General features: G+C 51.7%; 5 protein-coding genes across 5 annotated transcripts; 2 read left to right on the forward strand and 3 right to left on the reverse strand.

Moving 5' to 3' along the window:
- Positions 1–3137: 3137 nt before the first annotated feature.
- Positions 3138–5450, forward strand: PC9H_009275 (uncharacterized protein; the record flags this gene model as incomplete). Its single annotated transcript, XM_036778780.1, has 2 exons — positions 3138–5162; positions 5211–5450. The coding sequence occupies 2 exons, from the start codon at positions 3138–3140 to the stop codon at positions 5448–5450; spliced, it is 2265 nt and encodes a 754-aa protein (XP_036628169.1).
- Positions 5451–9036: 3586 nt separating this feature from the next.
- PC9H_009276 (uncharacterized protein) lies at positions 9037–9902 on the forward strand (the record flags this gene model as incomplete). Its single annotated transcript, XM_036778781.1, has 4 exons — positions 9037–9183; positions 9217–9235; positions 9286–9809; positions 9897–9902. The coding sequence occupies 4 exons, from the start codon at positions 9037–9039 to the stop codon at positions 9900–9902; spliced, it is 696 nt and encodes a 231-aa protein (XP_036628170.1).
- Positions 9903–10715: 813 nt separating this feature from the next.
- On the reverse strand, positions 10716–13383 carry PC9H_009277 (uncharacterized protein; the record flags this gene model as incomplete). Its single annotated transcript, XM_036778782.1, has 3 exons — positions 10716–11696; positions 11746–12345; positions 12397–13383. The coding sequence occupies 3 exons, from the start codon at positions 13381–13383 to the stop codon at positions 10716–10718; spliced, it is 2568 nt and encodes an 855-aa protein (XP_036628171.1).
- Positions 13384–13974: 591 nt separating this feature from the next.
- PC9H_009278 (uncharacterized protein) lies at positions 13975–16721 on the reverse strand (the record flags this gene model as incomplete). The annotated part of the gene is made up of 5 exons (XM_036778783.1): positions 13975–15294; positions 15348–15913; positions 15968–16084; positions 16181–16403; positions 16461–16721. 5 exons carry the CDS (start codon positions 16719–16721, stop codon positions 13975–13977), a joined length of 2487 nt encoding a protein of 828 aa, XP_036628172.1.
- Positions 16722–17793: 1072 nt separating this feature from the next.
- PC9H_009279 (uncharacterized protein) lies at positions 17794–19737 on the reverse strand (the record flags this gene model as incomplete). The annotated part of the gene is made up of 10 exons (XM_036778784.1): positions 17794–18034; positions 18096–18304; positions 18369–18556; positions 18631–18724; positions 18792–18895; positions 18956–18999; positions 19056–19114; positions 19177–19484; positions 19532–19651; positions 19719–19737. The coding sequence occupies 10 exons, from the start codon at positions 19735–19737 to the stop codon at positions 17794–17796; spliced, it is 1386 nt and encodes a 461-aa protein (XP_036628173.1).
- Positions 19738–20110: the final 373 nt, after the last annotated feature.

Consider the following 20110-nt stretch of genomic DNA (forward strand, 5'->3'; position numbering starts at 1 on the left):
ATTAAAGTCACAGTTATCAGAAAAGATAACCAAGTATACCCGAACAGGGTGGTGGGAAGCGACCCAAGTCGACCAGGCGGCACCAATGATGTGCGTATTTAAAAAGTCTGGCATGCTACGAACAGTAGTGGACTGCCGTAAGCGGAACGAGAACACACGCAAAGACGTGACACCGTTCCCGGACCAGGATACCATACGCATGGATGTGGCCCGTGCCAAGTATCGATCGAAAATCGACTTCTCTGATGCGTACAAGCAGGTACGCGTGGAACCGGCGGACGTATGGAAAACCGCATTCGCGACCATATATGGCACGTTCTACAGCAACGTTATGCAACAAGGAGACTGTAATGTGCCATCCACATTCCAGCAAATAATGAATCACATATTCCGTGACTTTATTGGATGATTCGTCCATGTCTATCTTGACGATGTATTCGTCTATAGCAATACGGTAGCAGAGCACGAACAGCACCTAAAGCTGGTGTTTGCCAAGATTCGTGAATACCAGTTTTATCTCAAACCAGAGAAGTGCGAACTGTACGCCGACAAGGTCGACTGTTTGGGGCACATAATCGACAGAAACGGCTTAAAACCGTGTAACGATAAGTTACAGCGCATCAGGGAGTGGCGCACACCACGCACATATAGTGATGTGCTTCAGTTTATGGGACTAGTGCAATATCTGGCTCACTTCATCCCCGAATTGGCCGCATACGCAGGCCCGCTCCAATCGATGGAGAAGAATGGTCAACCGTTCTACTGGCGGCCACTGCATGACAAGTGCTTCACCACCATTAAGGAACTCTGTTGCCGGGCACCCATACTCAGGCCTATCGATCCGTCCAAACCAGAAACTATCTGGGTAATATGCAATGCCTCCCTGTCAGGAGTAGGAGCGATGTACGGGCAAGGTACTGAGTGGGCCACATGCAGGCTGGTGGGATTCATGTCCCGCAAGTTCACGCCCGCGCAACACCATTATCGAGTGTATGAACGTGAGGCACTAGCCATAATAGAGGCGCTCCTAAAGTGGGAGGATAAACTACTGGGGTATCCCATTACGGTCATCACCGATCACCGTGCGTTGGAGTTTTTCCAAAACATCAGGCGACCATCGGCCAGACAGGCCAGATGGATGGAATACCTATCCCGGTTCCAGTTCTCCATCCAATACGTCAAAGGGACGTTGAACAAAGTGGCCGATGCGCTGTCTCGATACTACGCTGAGGACTCAGATGACGAGGTCCACGACGTAAATGAGTACGTCAACGCTGACACTCGAGTCGACCCGGACCTAGAAGTGGTCCCCTGGCCACAAGTGATAGAATCGCGAAAAGGCGATGATGACCTGATGGCCATCCGTGTCGGAGACGCCATACTGGACAGGCAGGCGCGAGCCGACAATATAGGTCGAGCCAACACCACGTTGGTAAGGGACCTAGGTGTGCAAGAACATGACCCCACCATATTCGAATTGGCCGACAAGGGTAGTAATCTACGAGCCAACCTAGCCACGCGCTCAGGATTTATCACCGCCATTCGTATTAATAGTACGAAGGACCCCATGCTGTCGAAAATCATCGACAAGCCGGATGAATATCCCAAGTTCAAGGTTAAGGATCAAATGGTGTGGATCCATAACTTGGGGGACGAATATGTCCTCTGTCTACCTATTGGCGAGTTCGAAGGGACGCCACTACGTAGCCTGGCCATAGAACAGGCTCACGAAACACTAGGCCACTTTGGCCCAACCAAGACGGCAGACTATCTGCGACGGTGGTATTGGTGGCCGAAATTGACGACCATGGTAGCCAAATTCTGCGACTCATGTGTCGTATGCAAACGATCAAAAGGGAACTACCAACCACCTGCAGGTAAACTACACAGTTTACCCATACCCACTCAGCCGTGGGATAGCATTGGCATGGACTTCATTGGGCCATTCCCCGAAGTGGAAGGCAAAAATTACCTATGGGTGGTTATATGTCGATTAACCTCGATGGTCCATTTAGTCCCCGTCAATACACGGACGACAGCGTCACAGCTCTCGGGTATTTACATCAAGGAAGTGTGCCGATTACACGGCCTGCCTTCCACGATAGTATCCGATCGAGATTCGAAATTCACATCGAAGTGGTGGCGAGAACTCCACCGCATGCTGGGAACAAGATTGAGCATGTCCACATCGTTCCATCCACAGACTGATGGCCAGACGGAACGAGCGAATCGCTCAATCGCGCAAATACTGCGATCCGTGGTCAAACCCGACCAATCCGACTGGCTGGATAAGCTACCCATGGTCGAATTTGTGCTTAACTCGAGCATAAGTAGCACTACGGGACTGGCACCATTCGAAGCCAATTATGGGTACCTACCCACTACAATGAAAGTTCACCGTAGTGAATTCACCGGAGCCCTTGGGGTAGCGGCCTTCGTCGAGAAGGCGAGGCAGAACATATCTGCAGTCTACGACGCCGTAATTGAGCGACGAGTGTTTCAGACATACTATGCAAACACGCGGAGACGGCGGGAACCCAAAATAATGCAAGGGGACTTGGTGTATTTAGACACCTCCAACCTGGCATTACCGAAAGGAAGATCAGGGAAATTACTACCCAAGTACGTCGGACCGTACAAAGTGTTAAACGCGATGTCAGACACATCAAATTACACACTGGAACTGCCAGCTGAATTGGCAAATCGGGGAATACACCCAAAGTTCCATGTGTCTAAGTTACGACCACATGTGGCCAACGATGACACGCTATTCCCAAACCGGCGGGTAGCTGACCCCTACGACTGGGGAACTCCCGACGACGCTGAATGGACAGTGGACGAAATAATAGGCCATGAATGGAATGGCCAACGCATACGATTCCAAGTAAAGTGGAATCTGGGAGACACCACATGGGAACCACGATCCCATTGCGACGAGTTAGAGGCACTCGATAGGTATCTAGAGTACCATGGAGTCGGTACGGTCGAGTCCCTACCACGTAAGGCCAAATCGGGCAAGCGTCGGTAGTGCCCCGATTAGGCAGGTAACTGACCGTGAGACAAGATGACCAACAACTATACAGTTGAGAATAATCATAAGGCCACCCAGTCGATAAGGACGACCTGCATCACCAGTGATGCGCAGGAAATCACCCGCGAACAACGACGTCCACATGGACGGAGATCATAATACGCCACGAAATGACGACGACGAAAATGAGCGAAAAGACGCTCAAGAGGGGGAGGGACTGCCAAGTCGAAAAGACAAGGGCAAAGGAAAGGCTGTGACAAGAACCATAGCCGAGCTGGATACGTTTCCAGCAGCCCCATATGATCTGGGGCAACCCCGACAGCAGGCCTGGATAAACACAGGGATAGGGTGCATGAACTGTGCAAACACAGAATGCACCACATGCATCGGCTTTACCAGCCATTTCATGGTAGGTATTAGAAACAACAACGCACGAGCCGATCGAAGGCTGATGGCCCGGGACATATGCCCGGAAATATTCAATGACTACGACAGGCTGTATGATACAGCCAAGAGGACGATAGAGTCCGACAGAGACGAACTCGAGGAAATCGACGGGAAATTGACCCGATTAAACAACTACGCCGATTGTGTTGAACGTGAGCTGGACGATGCACGCGCCCGAATTAAAGAACTAGAGGCATCACAAGACGACACCCATCGGCACAACCGCCGAAAAACGCGACTGTCGCTGTCCCCAGGACGGCTGGCCTCAGATACGGCCAGTTCACAGATGGATTCATCAATGGGTATGGCATCTCAGCCACGATCGAGCCTGTCAGTAGCCAGTGGGCTCAAAAACGAGTATTACGACCTAAACTCAGACTACGGGGAATCCGAGGCTTCGGATGCAAAAGAGCCCCCGCGTTATGCAAAGGCAGCCGATAACACGACAATCGGCCAAATCGGCGGACGAACGTCTACTACCGAATTTCCCCCGCTACCACAAGCGGGACCATCCAACTATTCACGGACAGCGGCTGCCCATAGTCTAGTAGGGAGAATCAGCACGGGCACAGCTCCACGAGGGAGCGAGCAACCCATGCTCCCCGAAAACTCTGCAGCATGGGCAGAGATGGTACAAGCCGCCCAAATCCAAGATAATTGGGATGCATACAACAGCTGCAGATCGGTAGTTAACCTAGCAAATCAGCTAGCAAGCGACAAAAAGCCCATGAGAGGCTTTATGAGAGCTGCGCTACGAACATGGCGAGCACCCGAATGGGTCAAAAGGGCTAGGAACATACGCCCGCTACCAAGAATCACGGTAGCATCTAGCAGCACCACAGCTGCACCTCACCTCGAGGCGACAAACGACTCGCCTCCCATTCCAGTATCAGTGTCAGGAGCATCGGTCCGCACGGAATCGAGGCCCACTACGGGATATCAAGCCCCGAGCATGGACGCACCGCCAGAAGCATGGTGTGCGTACGACTACTACTTTAGACATGTCAAGGCCATGTCCGCAGGACTGGGGGACAACCCCCTTGACCTCAGGACGCGACGAGGGCATCGTCTAATACGACGAACAGGACCATCGCCCGCTACAGGAGATTTCACCCTAGAACGTAATCGTTCGGTGTATGCGGAACGTGCTACCACCCTGATCGCCATGCCTGGGAGGTACCAGGCCGTCATAAATCGTCTGGGACTAACCGTTCCCTCATTATACCAGCCAGTACATTACACTGGACCACTCGACAACCTCACCACAGAGGAGGTGGCGGCACATCTAGCCGCATGTGGGGTCAGCATTGAAATGGCGAATGACGCCTGGATGTTTGCGCGACAATGGCTACTCGATCCACGGAACGAAAATCGGCCTAATACATATCCCGCTCGCCAGCAGCTAATGGCGCTACCCCCTTCACAATACCCCCCCAGTGCGCCCAATGCGCCACTGGTGCTGATGAACCCTCAGCATTACTTCCCGCCGGGGTGTCCTCCCGAGCCCACGGAAGTTCGATCAAAACGACCGCGATATCCCGCGGCGTCCCGCGGTGGCTACAACACGAATGCCGCCATATTAAGGCAACTACATGCAGTTGCCACCACTCTCGGCCACACAACAGTGGCCAGTGGTGATCCTACGACCTCCCATCCCGATTCCCCAGCATACCTGGACCCGATAGTAGATTGACTGGGTCCACCCTCATTAACATCGGCCCTCCCCTTCGAGTGGGATGACGATGTGAGTGAAGCGGACAACCGCGCATCTCATACCGTCTCGTTGGGAGGAATCATCGTACCTCCCGCTTACTTGCATTCCTCTACAACTAGAGGCCACACCGGCACATCCGCCGTTGCTGAATCGACTACGTCGACTACCGGGTCCAATCACCCGCATCACATTCCCCCTGAGGACATATCCATGTCCCCCGTCATTGATTATGACTCCGGCATCTCTACGCCACCTTAAACTCGTCACTTTCTTTAATTTTGATACTAACTGATAATGTTACTTTGTCAGTTCACACATTCCTTTTTATCTTGTTATGTCTTGTTAGATTGCGTATCAGCAATCTAGAGGGGGCGAGTGTAACCATTGGCTCCCCTGAGCCACGTGACTCGCTCCTATATTACGTACATGTATTTATATATCCGAAGTACCTATATTTGGTAGGTAGCTTTTCTTACACCTCGCACGTACGTTCCCGAATAAAGTCGGTCTTGCGTATCGTGCCGCGTGAACTTAAGAAACAGCATCAACCATCCTTACACTCTCGCCAGTATTGCAATTGTTCGTCGTAATTCATGGCCCTAATGTCCAGCCTTCTTTGGCAATTTCGGGCGATATGTCCCAGTCCTCCACATTTGAAGCACCTGACCGGGGTCTTCTGCGTTCTGTCTACGTCCATGGCGTTTGGGTCCCTCGGGGCCGGACGTGATTGTTGACTCTGTGGTGGGGCCGGTTGCTGCTGCCCTTGTCCCCTCCCTTGCCATTGGCCTTGCTTTTGGCCTTGCTGCTTTTGTTGGGACTGTCCCTGTTGTCGTCCCTGTCCATGCCCCTTGGCATAGGACTGCGCTTCGCGCCACTGCCTATCGAACCGGATTGCCTCTTCGCTCCATGCCTGGTAATCTGCGGGGAGCGGGTGGAGGCTGTAGAGTCGGTTCAACAGCCCGGGGTTCATTCCTCGTTTGAATAATTCTACCAATGCTACGTCGTTGTAGCCGGTATCTGCCCATAGCGCTTCAAGCTTCATTACGTACTCTTCGGCCGGTTTGTTGCCCTGTCTGAGGGCGGATAGAGTAGAGATAGCCGTTTCCCTGGGGTTTGGATCTCCAAACATTCTTTCTAGTTCGTCAGAGAATCTTCGGAAGTCAGAGACCACGGGGTCGTATCCTCCCTGGTCCCGCCAGTTGAGCGCTCGATTGATAATCTCGTTTTTCCAGTTATCGACTTTTCGTCCCTGGATGAACAAGAGGGCGTATAGGACTTTGGTGTTTTCGGTGGTGAACTGCCACTGATTAACCGCAATGTACATCCGGATACTTCTGAGGAACGAACGGCATTTGGCACGTTTGCCGTCGAATATCTCGGGTTTGGCCAGCTTAGGGCCTACTGGTCGTGCGGGTTCGGCAGGTTGGGGGATCGGGGCGGGAGCGGGAACGGGAGCGGGTGCTGGGGCTGTTGGTGGCGGTCGGGTTCGTACGCACTGGGCTAGCTATTTGTATCAAGCTTCCATTTGAGCCAGGCGGTCCATCATCATCATCATCATTTCTTGTGTTGATGGTTGTGAAGGTGGTGCGGGTTGGTCTGAGGGGCCCGGCATGTTCTGGTCTCTGATGTTCTCGAAGCTCGATCCGCTGGAGTGGGACATGGTGGAGTTGCTGGTGGAGTGCCCTGTCAATCGACGTTGAACTTCAAACTAGTGCACGCTGGCACCTGAGCGGACAATGTAAATAAGGAAGGAGTTCTTTGGCTTGGCTAGATACGAAGCTTCACACCGTCTTGCTGAACCAACGAGGTAGAGCCTTCTTTCTTACTCAGCACCTCGCGCGCTGACCCCTCTCCGAGGATTAGTGATCAGTCGGCGCCCTTAGATTCACTCGGAGGGTCGTCTAAACGTTACCCTGCTGGAGTATTGAATCTGCGGTTCGAATTGGGTGGGAAACTATAAGGGTATGAAATGAACAATCAAAGCCTAACGGGCTTATCGGCGGAAATTGGAAAGAAGTTATGCGGTAGAGAAAACGAGAAAGATGAGACGTATCCTGTCTTGATGTCGGGTGGTCGATCTTCGCAGTTAGACGCTGCAGAATAGGATGGATGAGAGTGTAGGAGGGACGTTTAAAGGGGTAGCTCGTTCTTCTGTTAGGGCGACACTAGTCTAGGACTAACGTGGCTCCTACAAGAATACTAAAACTCAAAAGAAAGATGAAGGGCTTATTGACTTAGGTCTCACTATTACTAGCGGAAATCCCAAGAGAACGAGCTAGCGTTCTCGGGTATGTTATTGGTACTTAAATACTAGCATACATGCATAACCCTCATGTACTACTACATGCCTACTGCAGCCGTCTTTCCATGGAACGCGCACCGATTCCATGAGGGGTTTAGTAATGTACTGCGGACATGTGTTAGACGTGAGGATCTTACTAAGGTATTGTAATGAGAATTAGTAATAGGCACGTCTTGCGCGTTTAGATAAGATATCGGAGAAGATAATCATTCAGAACAAACCGGACCATAACACTGGGTCCACCTGGGGACCACCTGGGGTTCATCTGAAGATGTGGTGGACCGCCAGATATACGGGAGTCTGTGGGATGGAACATTTGTCGCGAGAGTAATGCAGCCCTCAAAGACTTCCCATGCAGAAGCGCACTGGTTCTTGGAGATACTATGGCCTGTAAAAGAGGGGAAAAGTAAAGCTGATAAAAGGATAACAAGGCACAGCCTGTATACGAGATACTTTGAGGATCCACTGCTTCATGTTGACATCCGAAATCTATGCCACGGCTAGAAAACCGGAAACAATCCTGGTCCTCAAGCTTTAATAGTTATACGGCCAACTTCCCAGGATCGTTGCGGTAATCTGGTGTAGTCCAGCTGGAGATGATTTCGGCGGAGGTCACAGATGGCGGCGGCGGCGGCAACGGTGGAGCAGTTCTTGTTCTCAACTTTTGGGAACAACCAGCTTGAGCCTGTATGCCGATTATTCCGCCGTGGAATACAAAAGAATATTGAACTGCCTGCCAGTTCCCCGGTCAACCACCTTAGGCAGCACAATTAGGGTCTACAATACCATTTATTTACTGACTGCTAATACATCTTGGAGACCCCTGCAGGATCTAGAGAACTGAGCGAGGCTTGAGTTTGTTAAGAGACCGTGTCAAGGGGCCTCCTGGCTTGTCTGTACGTGGGAGCGGGAGTGTGGATGCGCGGACGAGCGGAGCACACGGGACTTGGCTTCAGCTTTGATGCTGCGCCCTCCTAGCCCTGCGGTGTCCCAATTTCGGAGAGAGCAAGGTGAGAGGCGGGCTCCGCGGAGGAGCCCGCAGCAAAGACTTAGAAGGACAAGTGACGGAGAAGGAACTAAGATTCAGAGTGGAGAATACATGTCTACTAGTGCTACTATAAATACTAACTAACACATGTATGTAGCAAGGCTTAGTATGTAAGTACACATGTAGGTGAAACATGTAACAAATGAATCCAAGTGCTGCGCACCATGCATGGGCCGCGAGGGCAGAGCCTGAGGGGCTCCGAGGGTCCGAGTATCCGAAAGGGGCGTAGGGGGGACCCCTAAGGGGGCGTGAGGACTGGTCTATGACAGTACCTCCCCCTTAAGGCTGATTCCCAAGAGGCCCACAAGGATCAAGGTCATAGAAGCCACGGATGCATGGGTGCGCGCGGAGCGAAGGGCTGAAGGAGCAGATGTCAAAGGAATATGGACAAGGAGCGAATGAACATGAGTTGGCACAAAAAGGACGGAGTCCGAGGGGTGCGCGGAACCTAACAAGGAGTCCAAACAAAGGTGCAGCACTGACAAGTGCAAGGTATGTACAACCGCCCAAACCCCAAGGAGCAGACGCTCAACGCGTCTGACCCCACCGCAAGGCGCACAAACATCCCAACTCAACAACTCCTGAAGGCCCTCGAAAGGAAATATACGAAGGATCAGACGAGACAAACGGATATCGAAGAGGTATGCACTAATGGCTTTATGTACTAGGTATAGTTCGCTGGCTGTCATTGCGGTAAGTCGACTTCCTTGTCCTTGTATTCTTCGACTCACGAGTGTTTACAGACGTCGGATCCGCAGCACTCTCTAATCCCTTTGCGCTGAATGATTCACGAGTGCTTCGATATCCACACAGGGATCATGTTCGACCGCGAGGGCATGCCCTCCGTCTTGACCCTGATACGTTGCATCCAGAAATCCTTATGCGTCCGCCGATGTCGCCCATTACCGGTACTTTGCGCATCCAGGACATCCCTAAACCGATCTATGGGCCACCCGATGAAACTCATCTCCCCAATTTCACTGACGTTGACTATTCCGCTCTCTATAAATCTGAGGAAGGCCACGCCACGCTCCATTTACTGTCCATTTACGATCAACTTTCTCTTGCCCCATTATGGTGGATGCTTGAGGTTTGGCCCATGAAGCAGCATACCAAAAATCTGATAACTCGTGGGTCTCGTATCTGGGCTTCAGCTTGGGCGGCGGGAGGTTCATCCCGAAGCAAAAGAGGGATGGTGTCAAGATTCATCGGAGCGATCAAGATGAAGATGGAAGCATTGCACTCAAACGGTACCAAATTTGAGAAGGTCACTTGCAGCCGGAAAGGTTCAATGGGTAGATTGATTCTTTCGTTATCCCCCTTGTAATGATTTCCATCTATTACTCTCATATAGGTGTAATCTGTAACGACTCGTCCCTTAGCCCGTATTTCCTCAAGCCTTGAGATCTTGAAAAGCTGAAGCCGCCGACGCCGCCGATTATTTAACTCAATCCCAGCGTACCCATACCTCTAAGGCGTTATTGTACGACGTGGACATACTATAGAAGGTATGGTCTTGCTCAGGGCGTGTAAAAGGGACTGGATATGATATTTGAATGCCATTGACTCGTGGTGTCGATAGACGGTGCCGATGATGGCGAGCAATTGCCGGGTTAGACGTAGTTTTGCATATCCCTACCCGTTATTTGTAACCATGCACTTCTGGAGAGAAAGGGCCAACGAATTGTCTGAGCTCTGCAACAGAGGCGTCGGTATCAGGTATCAAGTACCCATGCATATTACATATTGACTGTATAGAATTACATGGCTCTGGAAGACCGTACCAGCATAAATGACAACGGTTCAATGATTTACAGCAACGAAAATCAATGAGAGAGTGGCAGTAAGTGGCAACGAGGGGTCGAGGTCGAGGGAATCAAATATCCGTCTATGCACCAAGTATACGATGAAGAAGCCGGAGCATAATAAGTTATTGAGTAGTTGGGGAATGAGTAATGAAGATAATAAAAGGGCGATAGTGATGAGGGTACCGACGGGGCGAGTGATGGGGAGAAATGGTGAGTCAAACGAGTGCATAGTGTAGAAGGAGCGGCGAGAGTGGAGGGGGTTGAAGCATATACAGAGCATAAGGGTGAAAAGGGCTATAAACATAAGAAAGTCATTCGTTAATCATGAGCAAGTCGTTAGGTCTGGAGCAGGACGACGAATGGTGCTACGTCGGCCATCCCCTTGCAATTCGGGCGGCACCTCCTCCAACACGGCCCAGGATACTCCACACAGCGGAAGTCCCATCAGCTGGCAGTGCAAACCCTTCTCCAGCAGGTGACATCGAGTTGAACGTCTTCCACAACGCGCGATCATAAGCACCAAACTGACCGGGTGTCGTGTATTGGGGCGGCGAGTTGATGTATATACCAGCGAGGAACGCTATGGCAGACACGCCGAACATCGTGAAGAAAGTGTTCAGGGACGACGACTGACCATACACATACGTGTTGTATATGTTGTAGAATTTTCCTCGTCGTATTGGTTTGCCATCTGGCGGGGTCTGCGAAGGTCGGGGAGAAGCACGCTCAGCGGACGCCAGCAATTTATCAATGACAAGGCAGTCAATACCCAGCTCCTCTTTGAGGGCTTTCCATTCCTCGATGGCTTCTAGAGAGACACGTCCGGGAAGCGCGATATTCTCCGAGCTCGACAGTCCAGGATGCCACTTCCTGAGAGCATCACCGACATGCCATTCCTGCTCTTGCCCAGGAACTTGTGTATATGCAGGTGGTTCGTCAATCATCCCGTCCAGTCCCAGCATATTGGCCTTAGGCGTCGAAGGTGTGGCGGTGGAATTCGATGAAGATGACGAGGACGATGTAGAAGCGACAGGTTCTTCTACCTCAATAGCAGAAGGCGTTAATACTTCTTCAAGATAATCCGTCTGGATGTCGATGTCGAAGGTGACTTTGGGGGGCTCGGGCATGGGTTCTGGCTGTGGCTCTGTTTGGATAGCGAAAGCGCGACTGGGAGCCTCTTCGGTCTGTATGCTGAACGATGTCCTACGTATAACAGGTTCGGGGTCGGTCTGAGTCGTACAGGAGGAAGTGAATTCGGAGGATTCGTATTGTGTGAAGGCATCAGAATATTCCTTGACCTCCTCAAATGTATGCGAATCAAGCTTGTTAGCTCGGCTCGCCACTTTCTGTTAAGAGTGTAAATAGATCGAAGTCAATAACGTCGAGAGTGCGCACCCTTCTTCTCGTCACAATTGTCTCAATGAAACCCTCTTCGTCGGTGCTATCGCTATCGAGGTCAAAGCTAACGTCGCCGCTGCTTTCACCGTGGTGGACATGTACTTCTTCCTCCTCCTCATCACCCCATCCATTCTTCGCCAACTCCGCACCCAAACTCTTACTCAAAGTTCCAGGCGCGCTGTTGCTAGCTCCAATGGTCGCACCCTGAATGGTAACATTCCGTTGCTCGTCCAACTCAAAGTGAAGCCGATCAATAGTCTCCTTCAGCGTCATGTTCTCCTGCTTCTGAGCGTCGAGTTCGGCTTGCAACTGATTGGCGATGGTGAGCTCGGCGTCTAGCTGAGATATCCGTTCCTCGTAGTGCTGCTGCTCCCGCGCCCATTTAGAGGTATCGTGCTCATGTAGGCCGACAGCATCTTTCAAGTTACGTATAGTCTCTTCACGTTTGCGGAGGTCATCTCTGTACCGCTCGGACGCCGAGCATTGCTCTTGATATTGCCGCTGGAGGGAAGAGTACGTGTCCTTAGCATTCCTGAGTTGATCACTGACTTTGGAGATTTCGGATTCAAGGATCGCAATTTGCGTAGAGTTTTGCCGCTAAAGAGTCGTGATTAGCGCGCTGAATTGAACGACGGATGTAAAGCTCACCTCTTTGGAACGTAATTCCTTCTCCTCACGTTTAGCAGCATTTAGTTCACTTCTCATCTCGTCCAACTTAGCCTGAAGCTCCTCTAATTCCATGTCATGTTCGACCAAGCGGTTCTGTAAGGTTGACTCTGCTTCCAACAGCTTCTTCTTCAGCTCGTTGTTTTCGCGCTGGAGCGTATCGTGATCGGCTTGCTCTAGCAATGACAATGTAGACGCCGAGGCCCCGCGGTCGTGAATCAGACCTAAATGTACTTCTTCCTCGTCGCTATCAAGATCCACCTCCGACCCAAAGAGCCCCAATGATTGCATATGTGACTCTTGTATAAGCTCGGGAGATCCAATCATAGAGTGGGACTGCCGCGAATGGGGCCGAGATGGTGTTTGCGAGAACGTCGGTGAACCGAGAGACGTGAACATTGTTGACGGGGAAACGGGATTCGAAGGTGCTCGTGAACGTCCGTAGGCATTGGGTGGCGACGTGTATGATTCGGAGTCACTGCGACTCCCGGCATCGCTCTTCCGTCGCGACGGTGGAGGTCGTTTAGCCCAGCTTGAAGGGGGTCCTTGTGAGTCAAGGGGAGTCGAACGCTGCCGACGAGAGGTTTCAAAAACAGAAGGCCCCTTGCCTGACAGTGGCGTTTGTGGTGGTCCTCGAGAGGGTGGTCTGCTTCCCGGCCGTTCCGGTGATTCTGACACTTGAGGTGCACGTTCCGCTACGAAATGGGCAAGAATCTCAGGCGATACGGCGAGATTGGGATTGTTGGTGAGTAGCGTCGACAAGGCCTGGTATTCATTGTCTGACATGAGCTTCACGCCATAAGTTTCGGAATATGCTGCAATGATGTTGAGGAGCTGGTCTGCTGGTACGCGTGGGATGCCGGAGTCATCGTCGTAGTACACTTGCGCGTTTTGGAGGAATATTGAGGTGAGCTGATCGTCGATGTCGCCGATTATTTCGCTGTTGCGGTCGTGGATGGTGGTGGTCATTGTGTTACATGGGATGAGCCTTCGCAAAGGCCACAATCGCAGGTGGAAACAATGTCACTTTGTACATGTTTGCACGCCATTTTCTCAACATATCACATGAGCGTCGTGCCCCTAGGTCCCCTAGAGCCATGAGACAACAGGTCAAAGCGTTGAAAGGCCTATAGCACCCTATAGCTCACAGTTCGGAACGGTAAGTAGAACGGCGACGAGGGGCGAAGGGTGTAAATGGTGATTTGAGCCGAGCTGTATCTAATTGCAGGTAACTAAAAGTACACGACCCAGTCATCTGGCATCTAATTCTAATGGAGGGGGGGATGGTCCGATATCTGATACATACTGATGACCTACATTGAGCGAGTGCATCATAGTGGGCAGGTGGAAAAGGTTGAAGAATCCTGAGTCTGGAATTGAGGAGTGGTATCATGAGTAAAATGGGAATAAATGATCTGTCGATTGTCCACGAGCGTGTGAGTCAAAGGAATGCAACTGTGCGGTCATATATAAGGAAAGGTGAATCCAATGCAGAGGATTGAAGTGAATGGAGCCGAAGGACTGGAAAATGCTTGACAAAAAGAGACTGTTGCTACTCCCTTAGGAAGTCCCTGGGGGGTCGGGCGTGAGTGCGCGCCGCCGTGTGTCGAACGAAAGATGGCCCTCGTGGTCTTCCGAAGTCGTTGCATCATCGTCGTCAAAGTCGTCGTACTGGGACCCGAGATTCGCATGGATGGCGGCGATACCACGGCTACGAACAGGCTCATCTATACTGCGCGCACTCGCAAAAGTGGACGAATCGTCGATGAGATCGTCTTCATAGTCGGGGTAAACGTAGCCCTCGTGGCTGATGTTGTACGCAATTTGAGCGAGTGGGCTGGAACCAAGCTGTAGACCGACGGAAGCAGTACGACGGAACGGTGACTCGTTTGACACGCCCCCAGCGCCGACGAGGATGCAGGATTCGTCCAGGTCGTGATCTTCAGAATTCAAGCTGGTCACTTCGTTGAATTCGGTAGGGTTATCTCCCCATGACGATGCACGTCGGGCTGCAGTTAGAGGACCACTACTACTGATATCCTCAAATTGCATACCACGGAGAGCTTCTTCACTACGCCGAATCCCTCGGCCGAGAAGCTCTGAGCTTATAGTTAGGTCAGGAGAAACCGGCGAAACTGGGGAGTGAGAGCTAGGACTGCAAGTGTCGGGTGAATGCATGGATGAAGGCTGAGGTGTGCTATGAGGGGAAAGTTGCCTGCGGCTAGGCGTGCTGCCGCCGGGCGATGTCGACTGCGACTGGGTCGTCAGGTTTTTAGTAGACCGCCAATGCCAGGTAGAAGGTGAATATATGCTGAACCGTGACTTCGGCCGGCCTTCGGTGGGGCTCGTCTGCGCAGACGAACCCACAGACGAACCCACTTGAGGCACGAGGTTCGCGTCTGAAGACCCGTCTTTCGACGCCGTTGAGGTGCTTAAGAGGCTGGGCTTTGGTGCGGTTTTCCGGCTCGAGGAACGTTCGACAGATTTAGAGCGCTGGCTTTTGTCACCGTGGCTATCTGCTCGCTTCTTTCCTTTCTCCCGACCTGTCGGCGCGGTATATTTACTAGGCCCAGGCATGTCACGGGGGGTTCTCTCGCGGGCAACGTCTGTCGTTTTGATACGCATCCGTGGGGCTGACCTTGTCGCGTTGGGGTTATCTGCTTCTCCCTGGTGCGAGGCGGCAGCATATGGCTTTGCCTCCCGGACCTGACGAAAGAGGGTGGAGATGTGGCGAGTGAGACTACTGCCCCACTTCCATCTGAAACGAACCCCCGTCATGGCGGTCTCCGTGTCGGCAGAGGTGACCTCGATCTTGTGGGGTGACGTGTCTCGCAGCCATTTATCCGGTCGCTGTACTTCGCGAAGGAACCAAGGGTGTCGCTGGAGAGGTACGTAAGTTTGACACTCTGGTTGGGTAGTTAAAGTGTACGGACCTTCACCTCTGCTAAAGTTATGCGAAGGGCCGGATCTTTAGTCAGGAAGTGGTCTAGAAGGTGGATCACCATTCCCCCCTCTGAATCCTCGTCTGTAGGGTGCCGCCCACCCGTTGGGATACAGTCGAAGCCCATCGTCTCCGGGACAGTCCAGTCGTCATTGCAGATAGCGTTGTACATGCTGAATTCGGAGTTGATGATGGGATCGGGGTGAAAGGGCTTTTCACCAAAGAGAAGGCAATAGAGAGTGGCACCGAGCGCCCATATATCAATAGCCTTGGTGATTTCGGGGCGAGGGTCGGAAGGTTCATACCCATATGTGTGCTCGTATACGACTTCTGGGGCCAGAAAGGAAGGCGTACCGGCCCGTTTGCTGAGATCAGAGTCCTCGAGGAGGATGGGATCAGTGGGGTCATCGGCAGTAGCACTAGCACCGGCTGCTGCGAGTCGCTGCGCGTAAGAGAAGTGGGAGACACCGAAATCAGCAATTTTGACATGACTACGGTCTGCCGTCCACAGCAAGTTGGCCGGCTTGATGTCACGGTGGATTATTCCTTGGAAATGGACTAGATTCAAATACGTTATAGACGTGCAATCAATGATAGTTCTGTGCACCTTACGATATTCTAAACCAAGGATGGCATCACGCATTATGCGATTTGATTGGAGAACGGTGAGGATGGGTTGGCTGTCCGTGTTCTTCCATTTCACCTCGCCCCCTCCAAGGTACTCCATTACTAGGAACGGAGAAGTAAGTGATTAGGCCGCTTTGACGGCATGAGAAGCGCTGCCAAGGCACGCCATTTCACGCATGTCATATGGAGAGCACGTACCCATGTATATTTTGTCCCTCAGCCGGTCGTCTATGACTTCTATGAGCCGCACGACATGGGCGTGGCGGCACTTTTTCATGATAGCTATTTCTCTGCGAATTTTGGCTTCGGTGGTGCTCAATTTGTCGCCTACGGACAAGTGAGGTGACGTTGGCAGGGGCGTCCTGCGCAACAGTTTCCACTGCTCCTCGCGTGGATTATTGCGCCTAACCGATTTCATAGCCTTCGCCGCCAAAGAGTCATGATGAGCAGAACGAGTTCACTGGAAATGGCGACTCACCACTAGCTGCCTCACCACTAGGTCACCCCCGCCCCTGTTCCTGTCCCCCGACCGCTGCACCACTTCCTCGCATAAATACACTTTCCCATGTTGTCCCACGCCGATTTTGTTGCGTCGCACGTACTGGTTGAGCATTGGCAATTTATCGTTTGCGTAGCCCACCTGGAGGTGGGGAGTCGTTCGTACATCGCCTGGCGGGTCGAAGATGGGTTCTGGGGGAGAGTCGGAGGGCACCATAGCAAGGTCTGCACGCGCCGGCATCAAGTTCGAATTGACATATGAGAATAATATACAATCGACAGGGAGCTCAGTCAAGGTGCATCTCAAGCAGGAGCCTTTTGAAGATGATCGTCTTCTGAAATTGCTTCTACGGTCCCCCAACCACCCTGTCATTTCTCACACATCCCAATAAGGAAATAAATATATTCATTCATTTACAGCGACCCTGCGCGACTGACTCCTTCAACGAGGACAGGTGCATTTGTCTTCCTCTTTCACATCTTTCATCGCCTACAGCAGATCAAATCAGCCTGCGTGTCAACAAATCATTCAGATACATCATCCCGCGTCGCGATCATTGCTTCGAGGTCGTGAATGACATAAAGCAGTGACCCAAGCGCCTGTGGCTGCCTTTGATGGGGAAACAACGCCTTGAAACGAGGGTGCAAATATGCGAGTACTTACCGACGCGATGTGTTGGCCGCAGCCCTGTATGAATAAGTAGGCAGATCAATAAAAGGGAAAGACGAGGCAAATGTCGATCACTAAGGAAACAGATCTCACCGCCCAAGTGGTTTTCCCGCATTGACTACATTGGACAAGGTAGCAGGCGTCCACCGGGATAGCAAGCGAAATAGGAGAAGCAAGCACTGGATATAGAGCTAGATTAGTTCCAGCCAGGCACGGCTCTCAGGACGGTGGAAAGCCTACTCGGAGCGACTTTGAAGTACTAGTGTGTGATTAGAATTCAAGATCGCCCACCTACGACTTACTTTTATACGACTCCTGCCCAGTCGTACCGATCGGGTTAGAACCTCGGTCACGATGGCTGATTTGGAAGACGTAGCACGTGGAGCCTCATATTGTGAGTCAGCCGTACCGTGCAATGCTCTTATCGGAGGAAGTAATGTAGTGATGATCTGGCCATCTCATCAACCGTCAAGTCGGGCATCGGGAGGTAAGAAGTTTGAAACGCAGAGAGGGATGATGGCGGTCCGCCGCCGACTCACAAATCCGGTACTGCTCTATAGAGCAGGTGTTTTGCAGGTGCCGCAGCTAGATGATCAATTTCTATTGATTGTATGGGGTCACAAACGGTGAACCGCTGTGATTTTTACACAGTGGATAGCTTTGCAGCCCGATCCTCGAGAATAACCTCGCGGAGCCTTCTGATCGCTTCGTTCACTTCCTCTTCACCTGTTAAACTGAAGGCAGCTCTGACGTATGCTGTTTTCCTACCATTCGGCAAGAACGCCGTCCCAGGCAGAGCTAGAACACCCCGTTCGAGTGCTTTCGTCCGAATTATACTTTCGGAATCTCCAGCTCCATCCTGCTCGTTGAGGAGTAGCTTAAACCTGTTGATCAAGAAGGCACGGATTAGGCACGTGCGTCCCAAGGAACGGTTGATTGCTGTACCAGAAGAACATCCCAGCTTGCGGTGAGCTCCATTCGGCAAGACCAGAGAGATGCTTCTGAAGGGCGGTTTCAAAAACGTCTCGCTTGTGCCGATAGAAAGCCGCCACATTCCTCGTATGGGTGATAAAGCCCTCATAACCCCATGATTCCAGGAGCGTGTGTATTATTACCTGGGTCAGAGTAGAAGTCTGCAAGTTGGATGTCGAGGTCTGCAAAGATAGCAAGCCAGAAGAGGGTTGGTTATCGTATGGGTTGAGAGGTAGAAACACACACATGTCGATCAATGGCATTAAGGAGGGGAGCGGGACCAGAAGCGAAGCCGATTCGGATGCCAGCAGAAAGGATTTTGGACAGACTGTCGAAACGTAAGACACGTCCCGCTTCGGGCTCTTCTAACTCCAAAGCGAAGTACGACGGGGGGCGCGGCGCGTCTCCATAATACAAGTAGAAGTAGGGGTCATCTGGAGGGACAAGTGTTTCACGTCAGGTACTTGTGGAATTGGGGTGTGAATGGGAATGCGAAAGAAGGTCTTACCCTCCAGAATAAGGAAATTGTGCTCCCTCGACAGGGCCAGGACCTCTTTACGACGCTCAAGTGTAGCTGTCATACCCGTAGGGTTGCACCCATACTGTGTGAAGACATGCGATCAATCGTGTGGACGCTACTGCGGGCATGAATGAAGAAGCCGGACATACAGGGACGCTGTACAGAACTTTGGGCTTGAGTTTCCCAGATGGCCAGTTCTCCAGGATCGACCGGAGGGAACTTGCGCAAATTCCGTGTGCATCTGTTTCTACCTCTATAATGAAATAAAAACATATGAGAGCCGATGGCAGTTGATATAATAAAAAGGACGAACCTATCTGCTCGCAATTCAGACTTTGGAACATGGGTATCACGCCACTAGGTTGACAGGTATAAAGCCTGTGAGAAACCAATGTATATCTGAGAGAACTTACGCATAAACGGGCGATTCGACCAGGACAGGATCCCCCGGGTTGACCAAAGCTGCTACCGCCTATCAAATGCAGGAGAGGTTAGACATTTGGACAAGCCGAATATGGCCGCTTTGGTCTCGACCTTGAAGATAAGATCTTGCGATCCGGCGCCAACGCTGACCCTCCATCCCTCGCCTCGCTTTCTACCGTGCTGCGCCTCTTGGAGCCCATAAATCCATTCAAGCAATCCATGCAGCCCACTGGTGTCGCCATATTGCAACCCTTGAGCGAGAGCGGGTCCATCGATTGTAAGCGCTGTGTCCCTGTCGGGATTAAGGGGATCCTGAGCGGTAAAGCTGAAGGACGTGAATGGAAAGGTTGTCGCGTTTGGCTTTCCCGCGAGGAACGATATGAGCCCCGGTCGCGATTCCAAAGGAAACAAACTACGAACTATACGGGATATCCAGTCTGCGCACTGCAGCAATGATTGGACTCACTGGGGCTGGGCTTCCTGTTCTTCGCGATGTCTGATAGAAAGGAGGTGTAGAAAGCATCAGGTAAGTATTTTACGCCATCACTACTCATGAGAGGCTGAGAGCCGTTTATCTCCCCCGAATCTGCCTGTTATCAGGTAGGCTGTTAGTATAAATGTTGTTTGGTTGCGGTGATGGAGCTCGGTCAAACCAGTACTTTCCTTAATCATGATTGTCGAAAGTGCCACCCTTCGAGAAAAAGGTGTTCTGGGGTGGGAGAGAGACTTTCGAAGAGTTTAGATAGTGATCGTGATCAATGAGTCAGACTCAAGTCGAGTCAGGCTGGCGTCAGCTGAATTACAAATTTCGTCACGTAGGAAATAATTATTTCCCTCAGGGATGCTGCATACCGACGCCTAAGTTACTTACTAGATAATTTTATACATTCATGTTTATATCACCTAGTGTGGAATAAGCAGCGCGAAGCGCCGAGGAGAGAGGCACTGCCAGCGTTGGGAACCGTACCTGTGGTCTAGAATCAGAACCCTCATTGCGCGCCCAGTCAGTGCTTTCATGACGTCGCTGAGACGGCGCCGGAGGGCG

This window comes from Pleurotus ostreatus (genome assembly GCF_014466165.1).
Source record: "Pleurotus ostreatus strain PC9 chromosome Unknown scaffold_7, whole genome shotgun sequence".
Taxonomy (NCBI): domain Eukaryota; kingdom Fungi; phylum Basidiomycota; class Agaricomycetes; order Agaricales; family Pleurotaceae; genus Pleurotus; species Pleurotus ostreatus.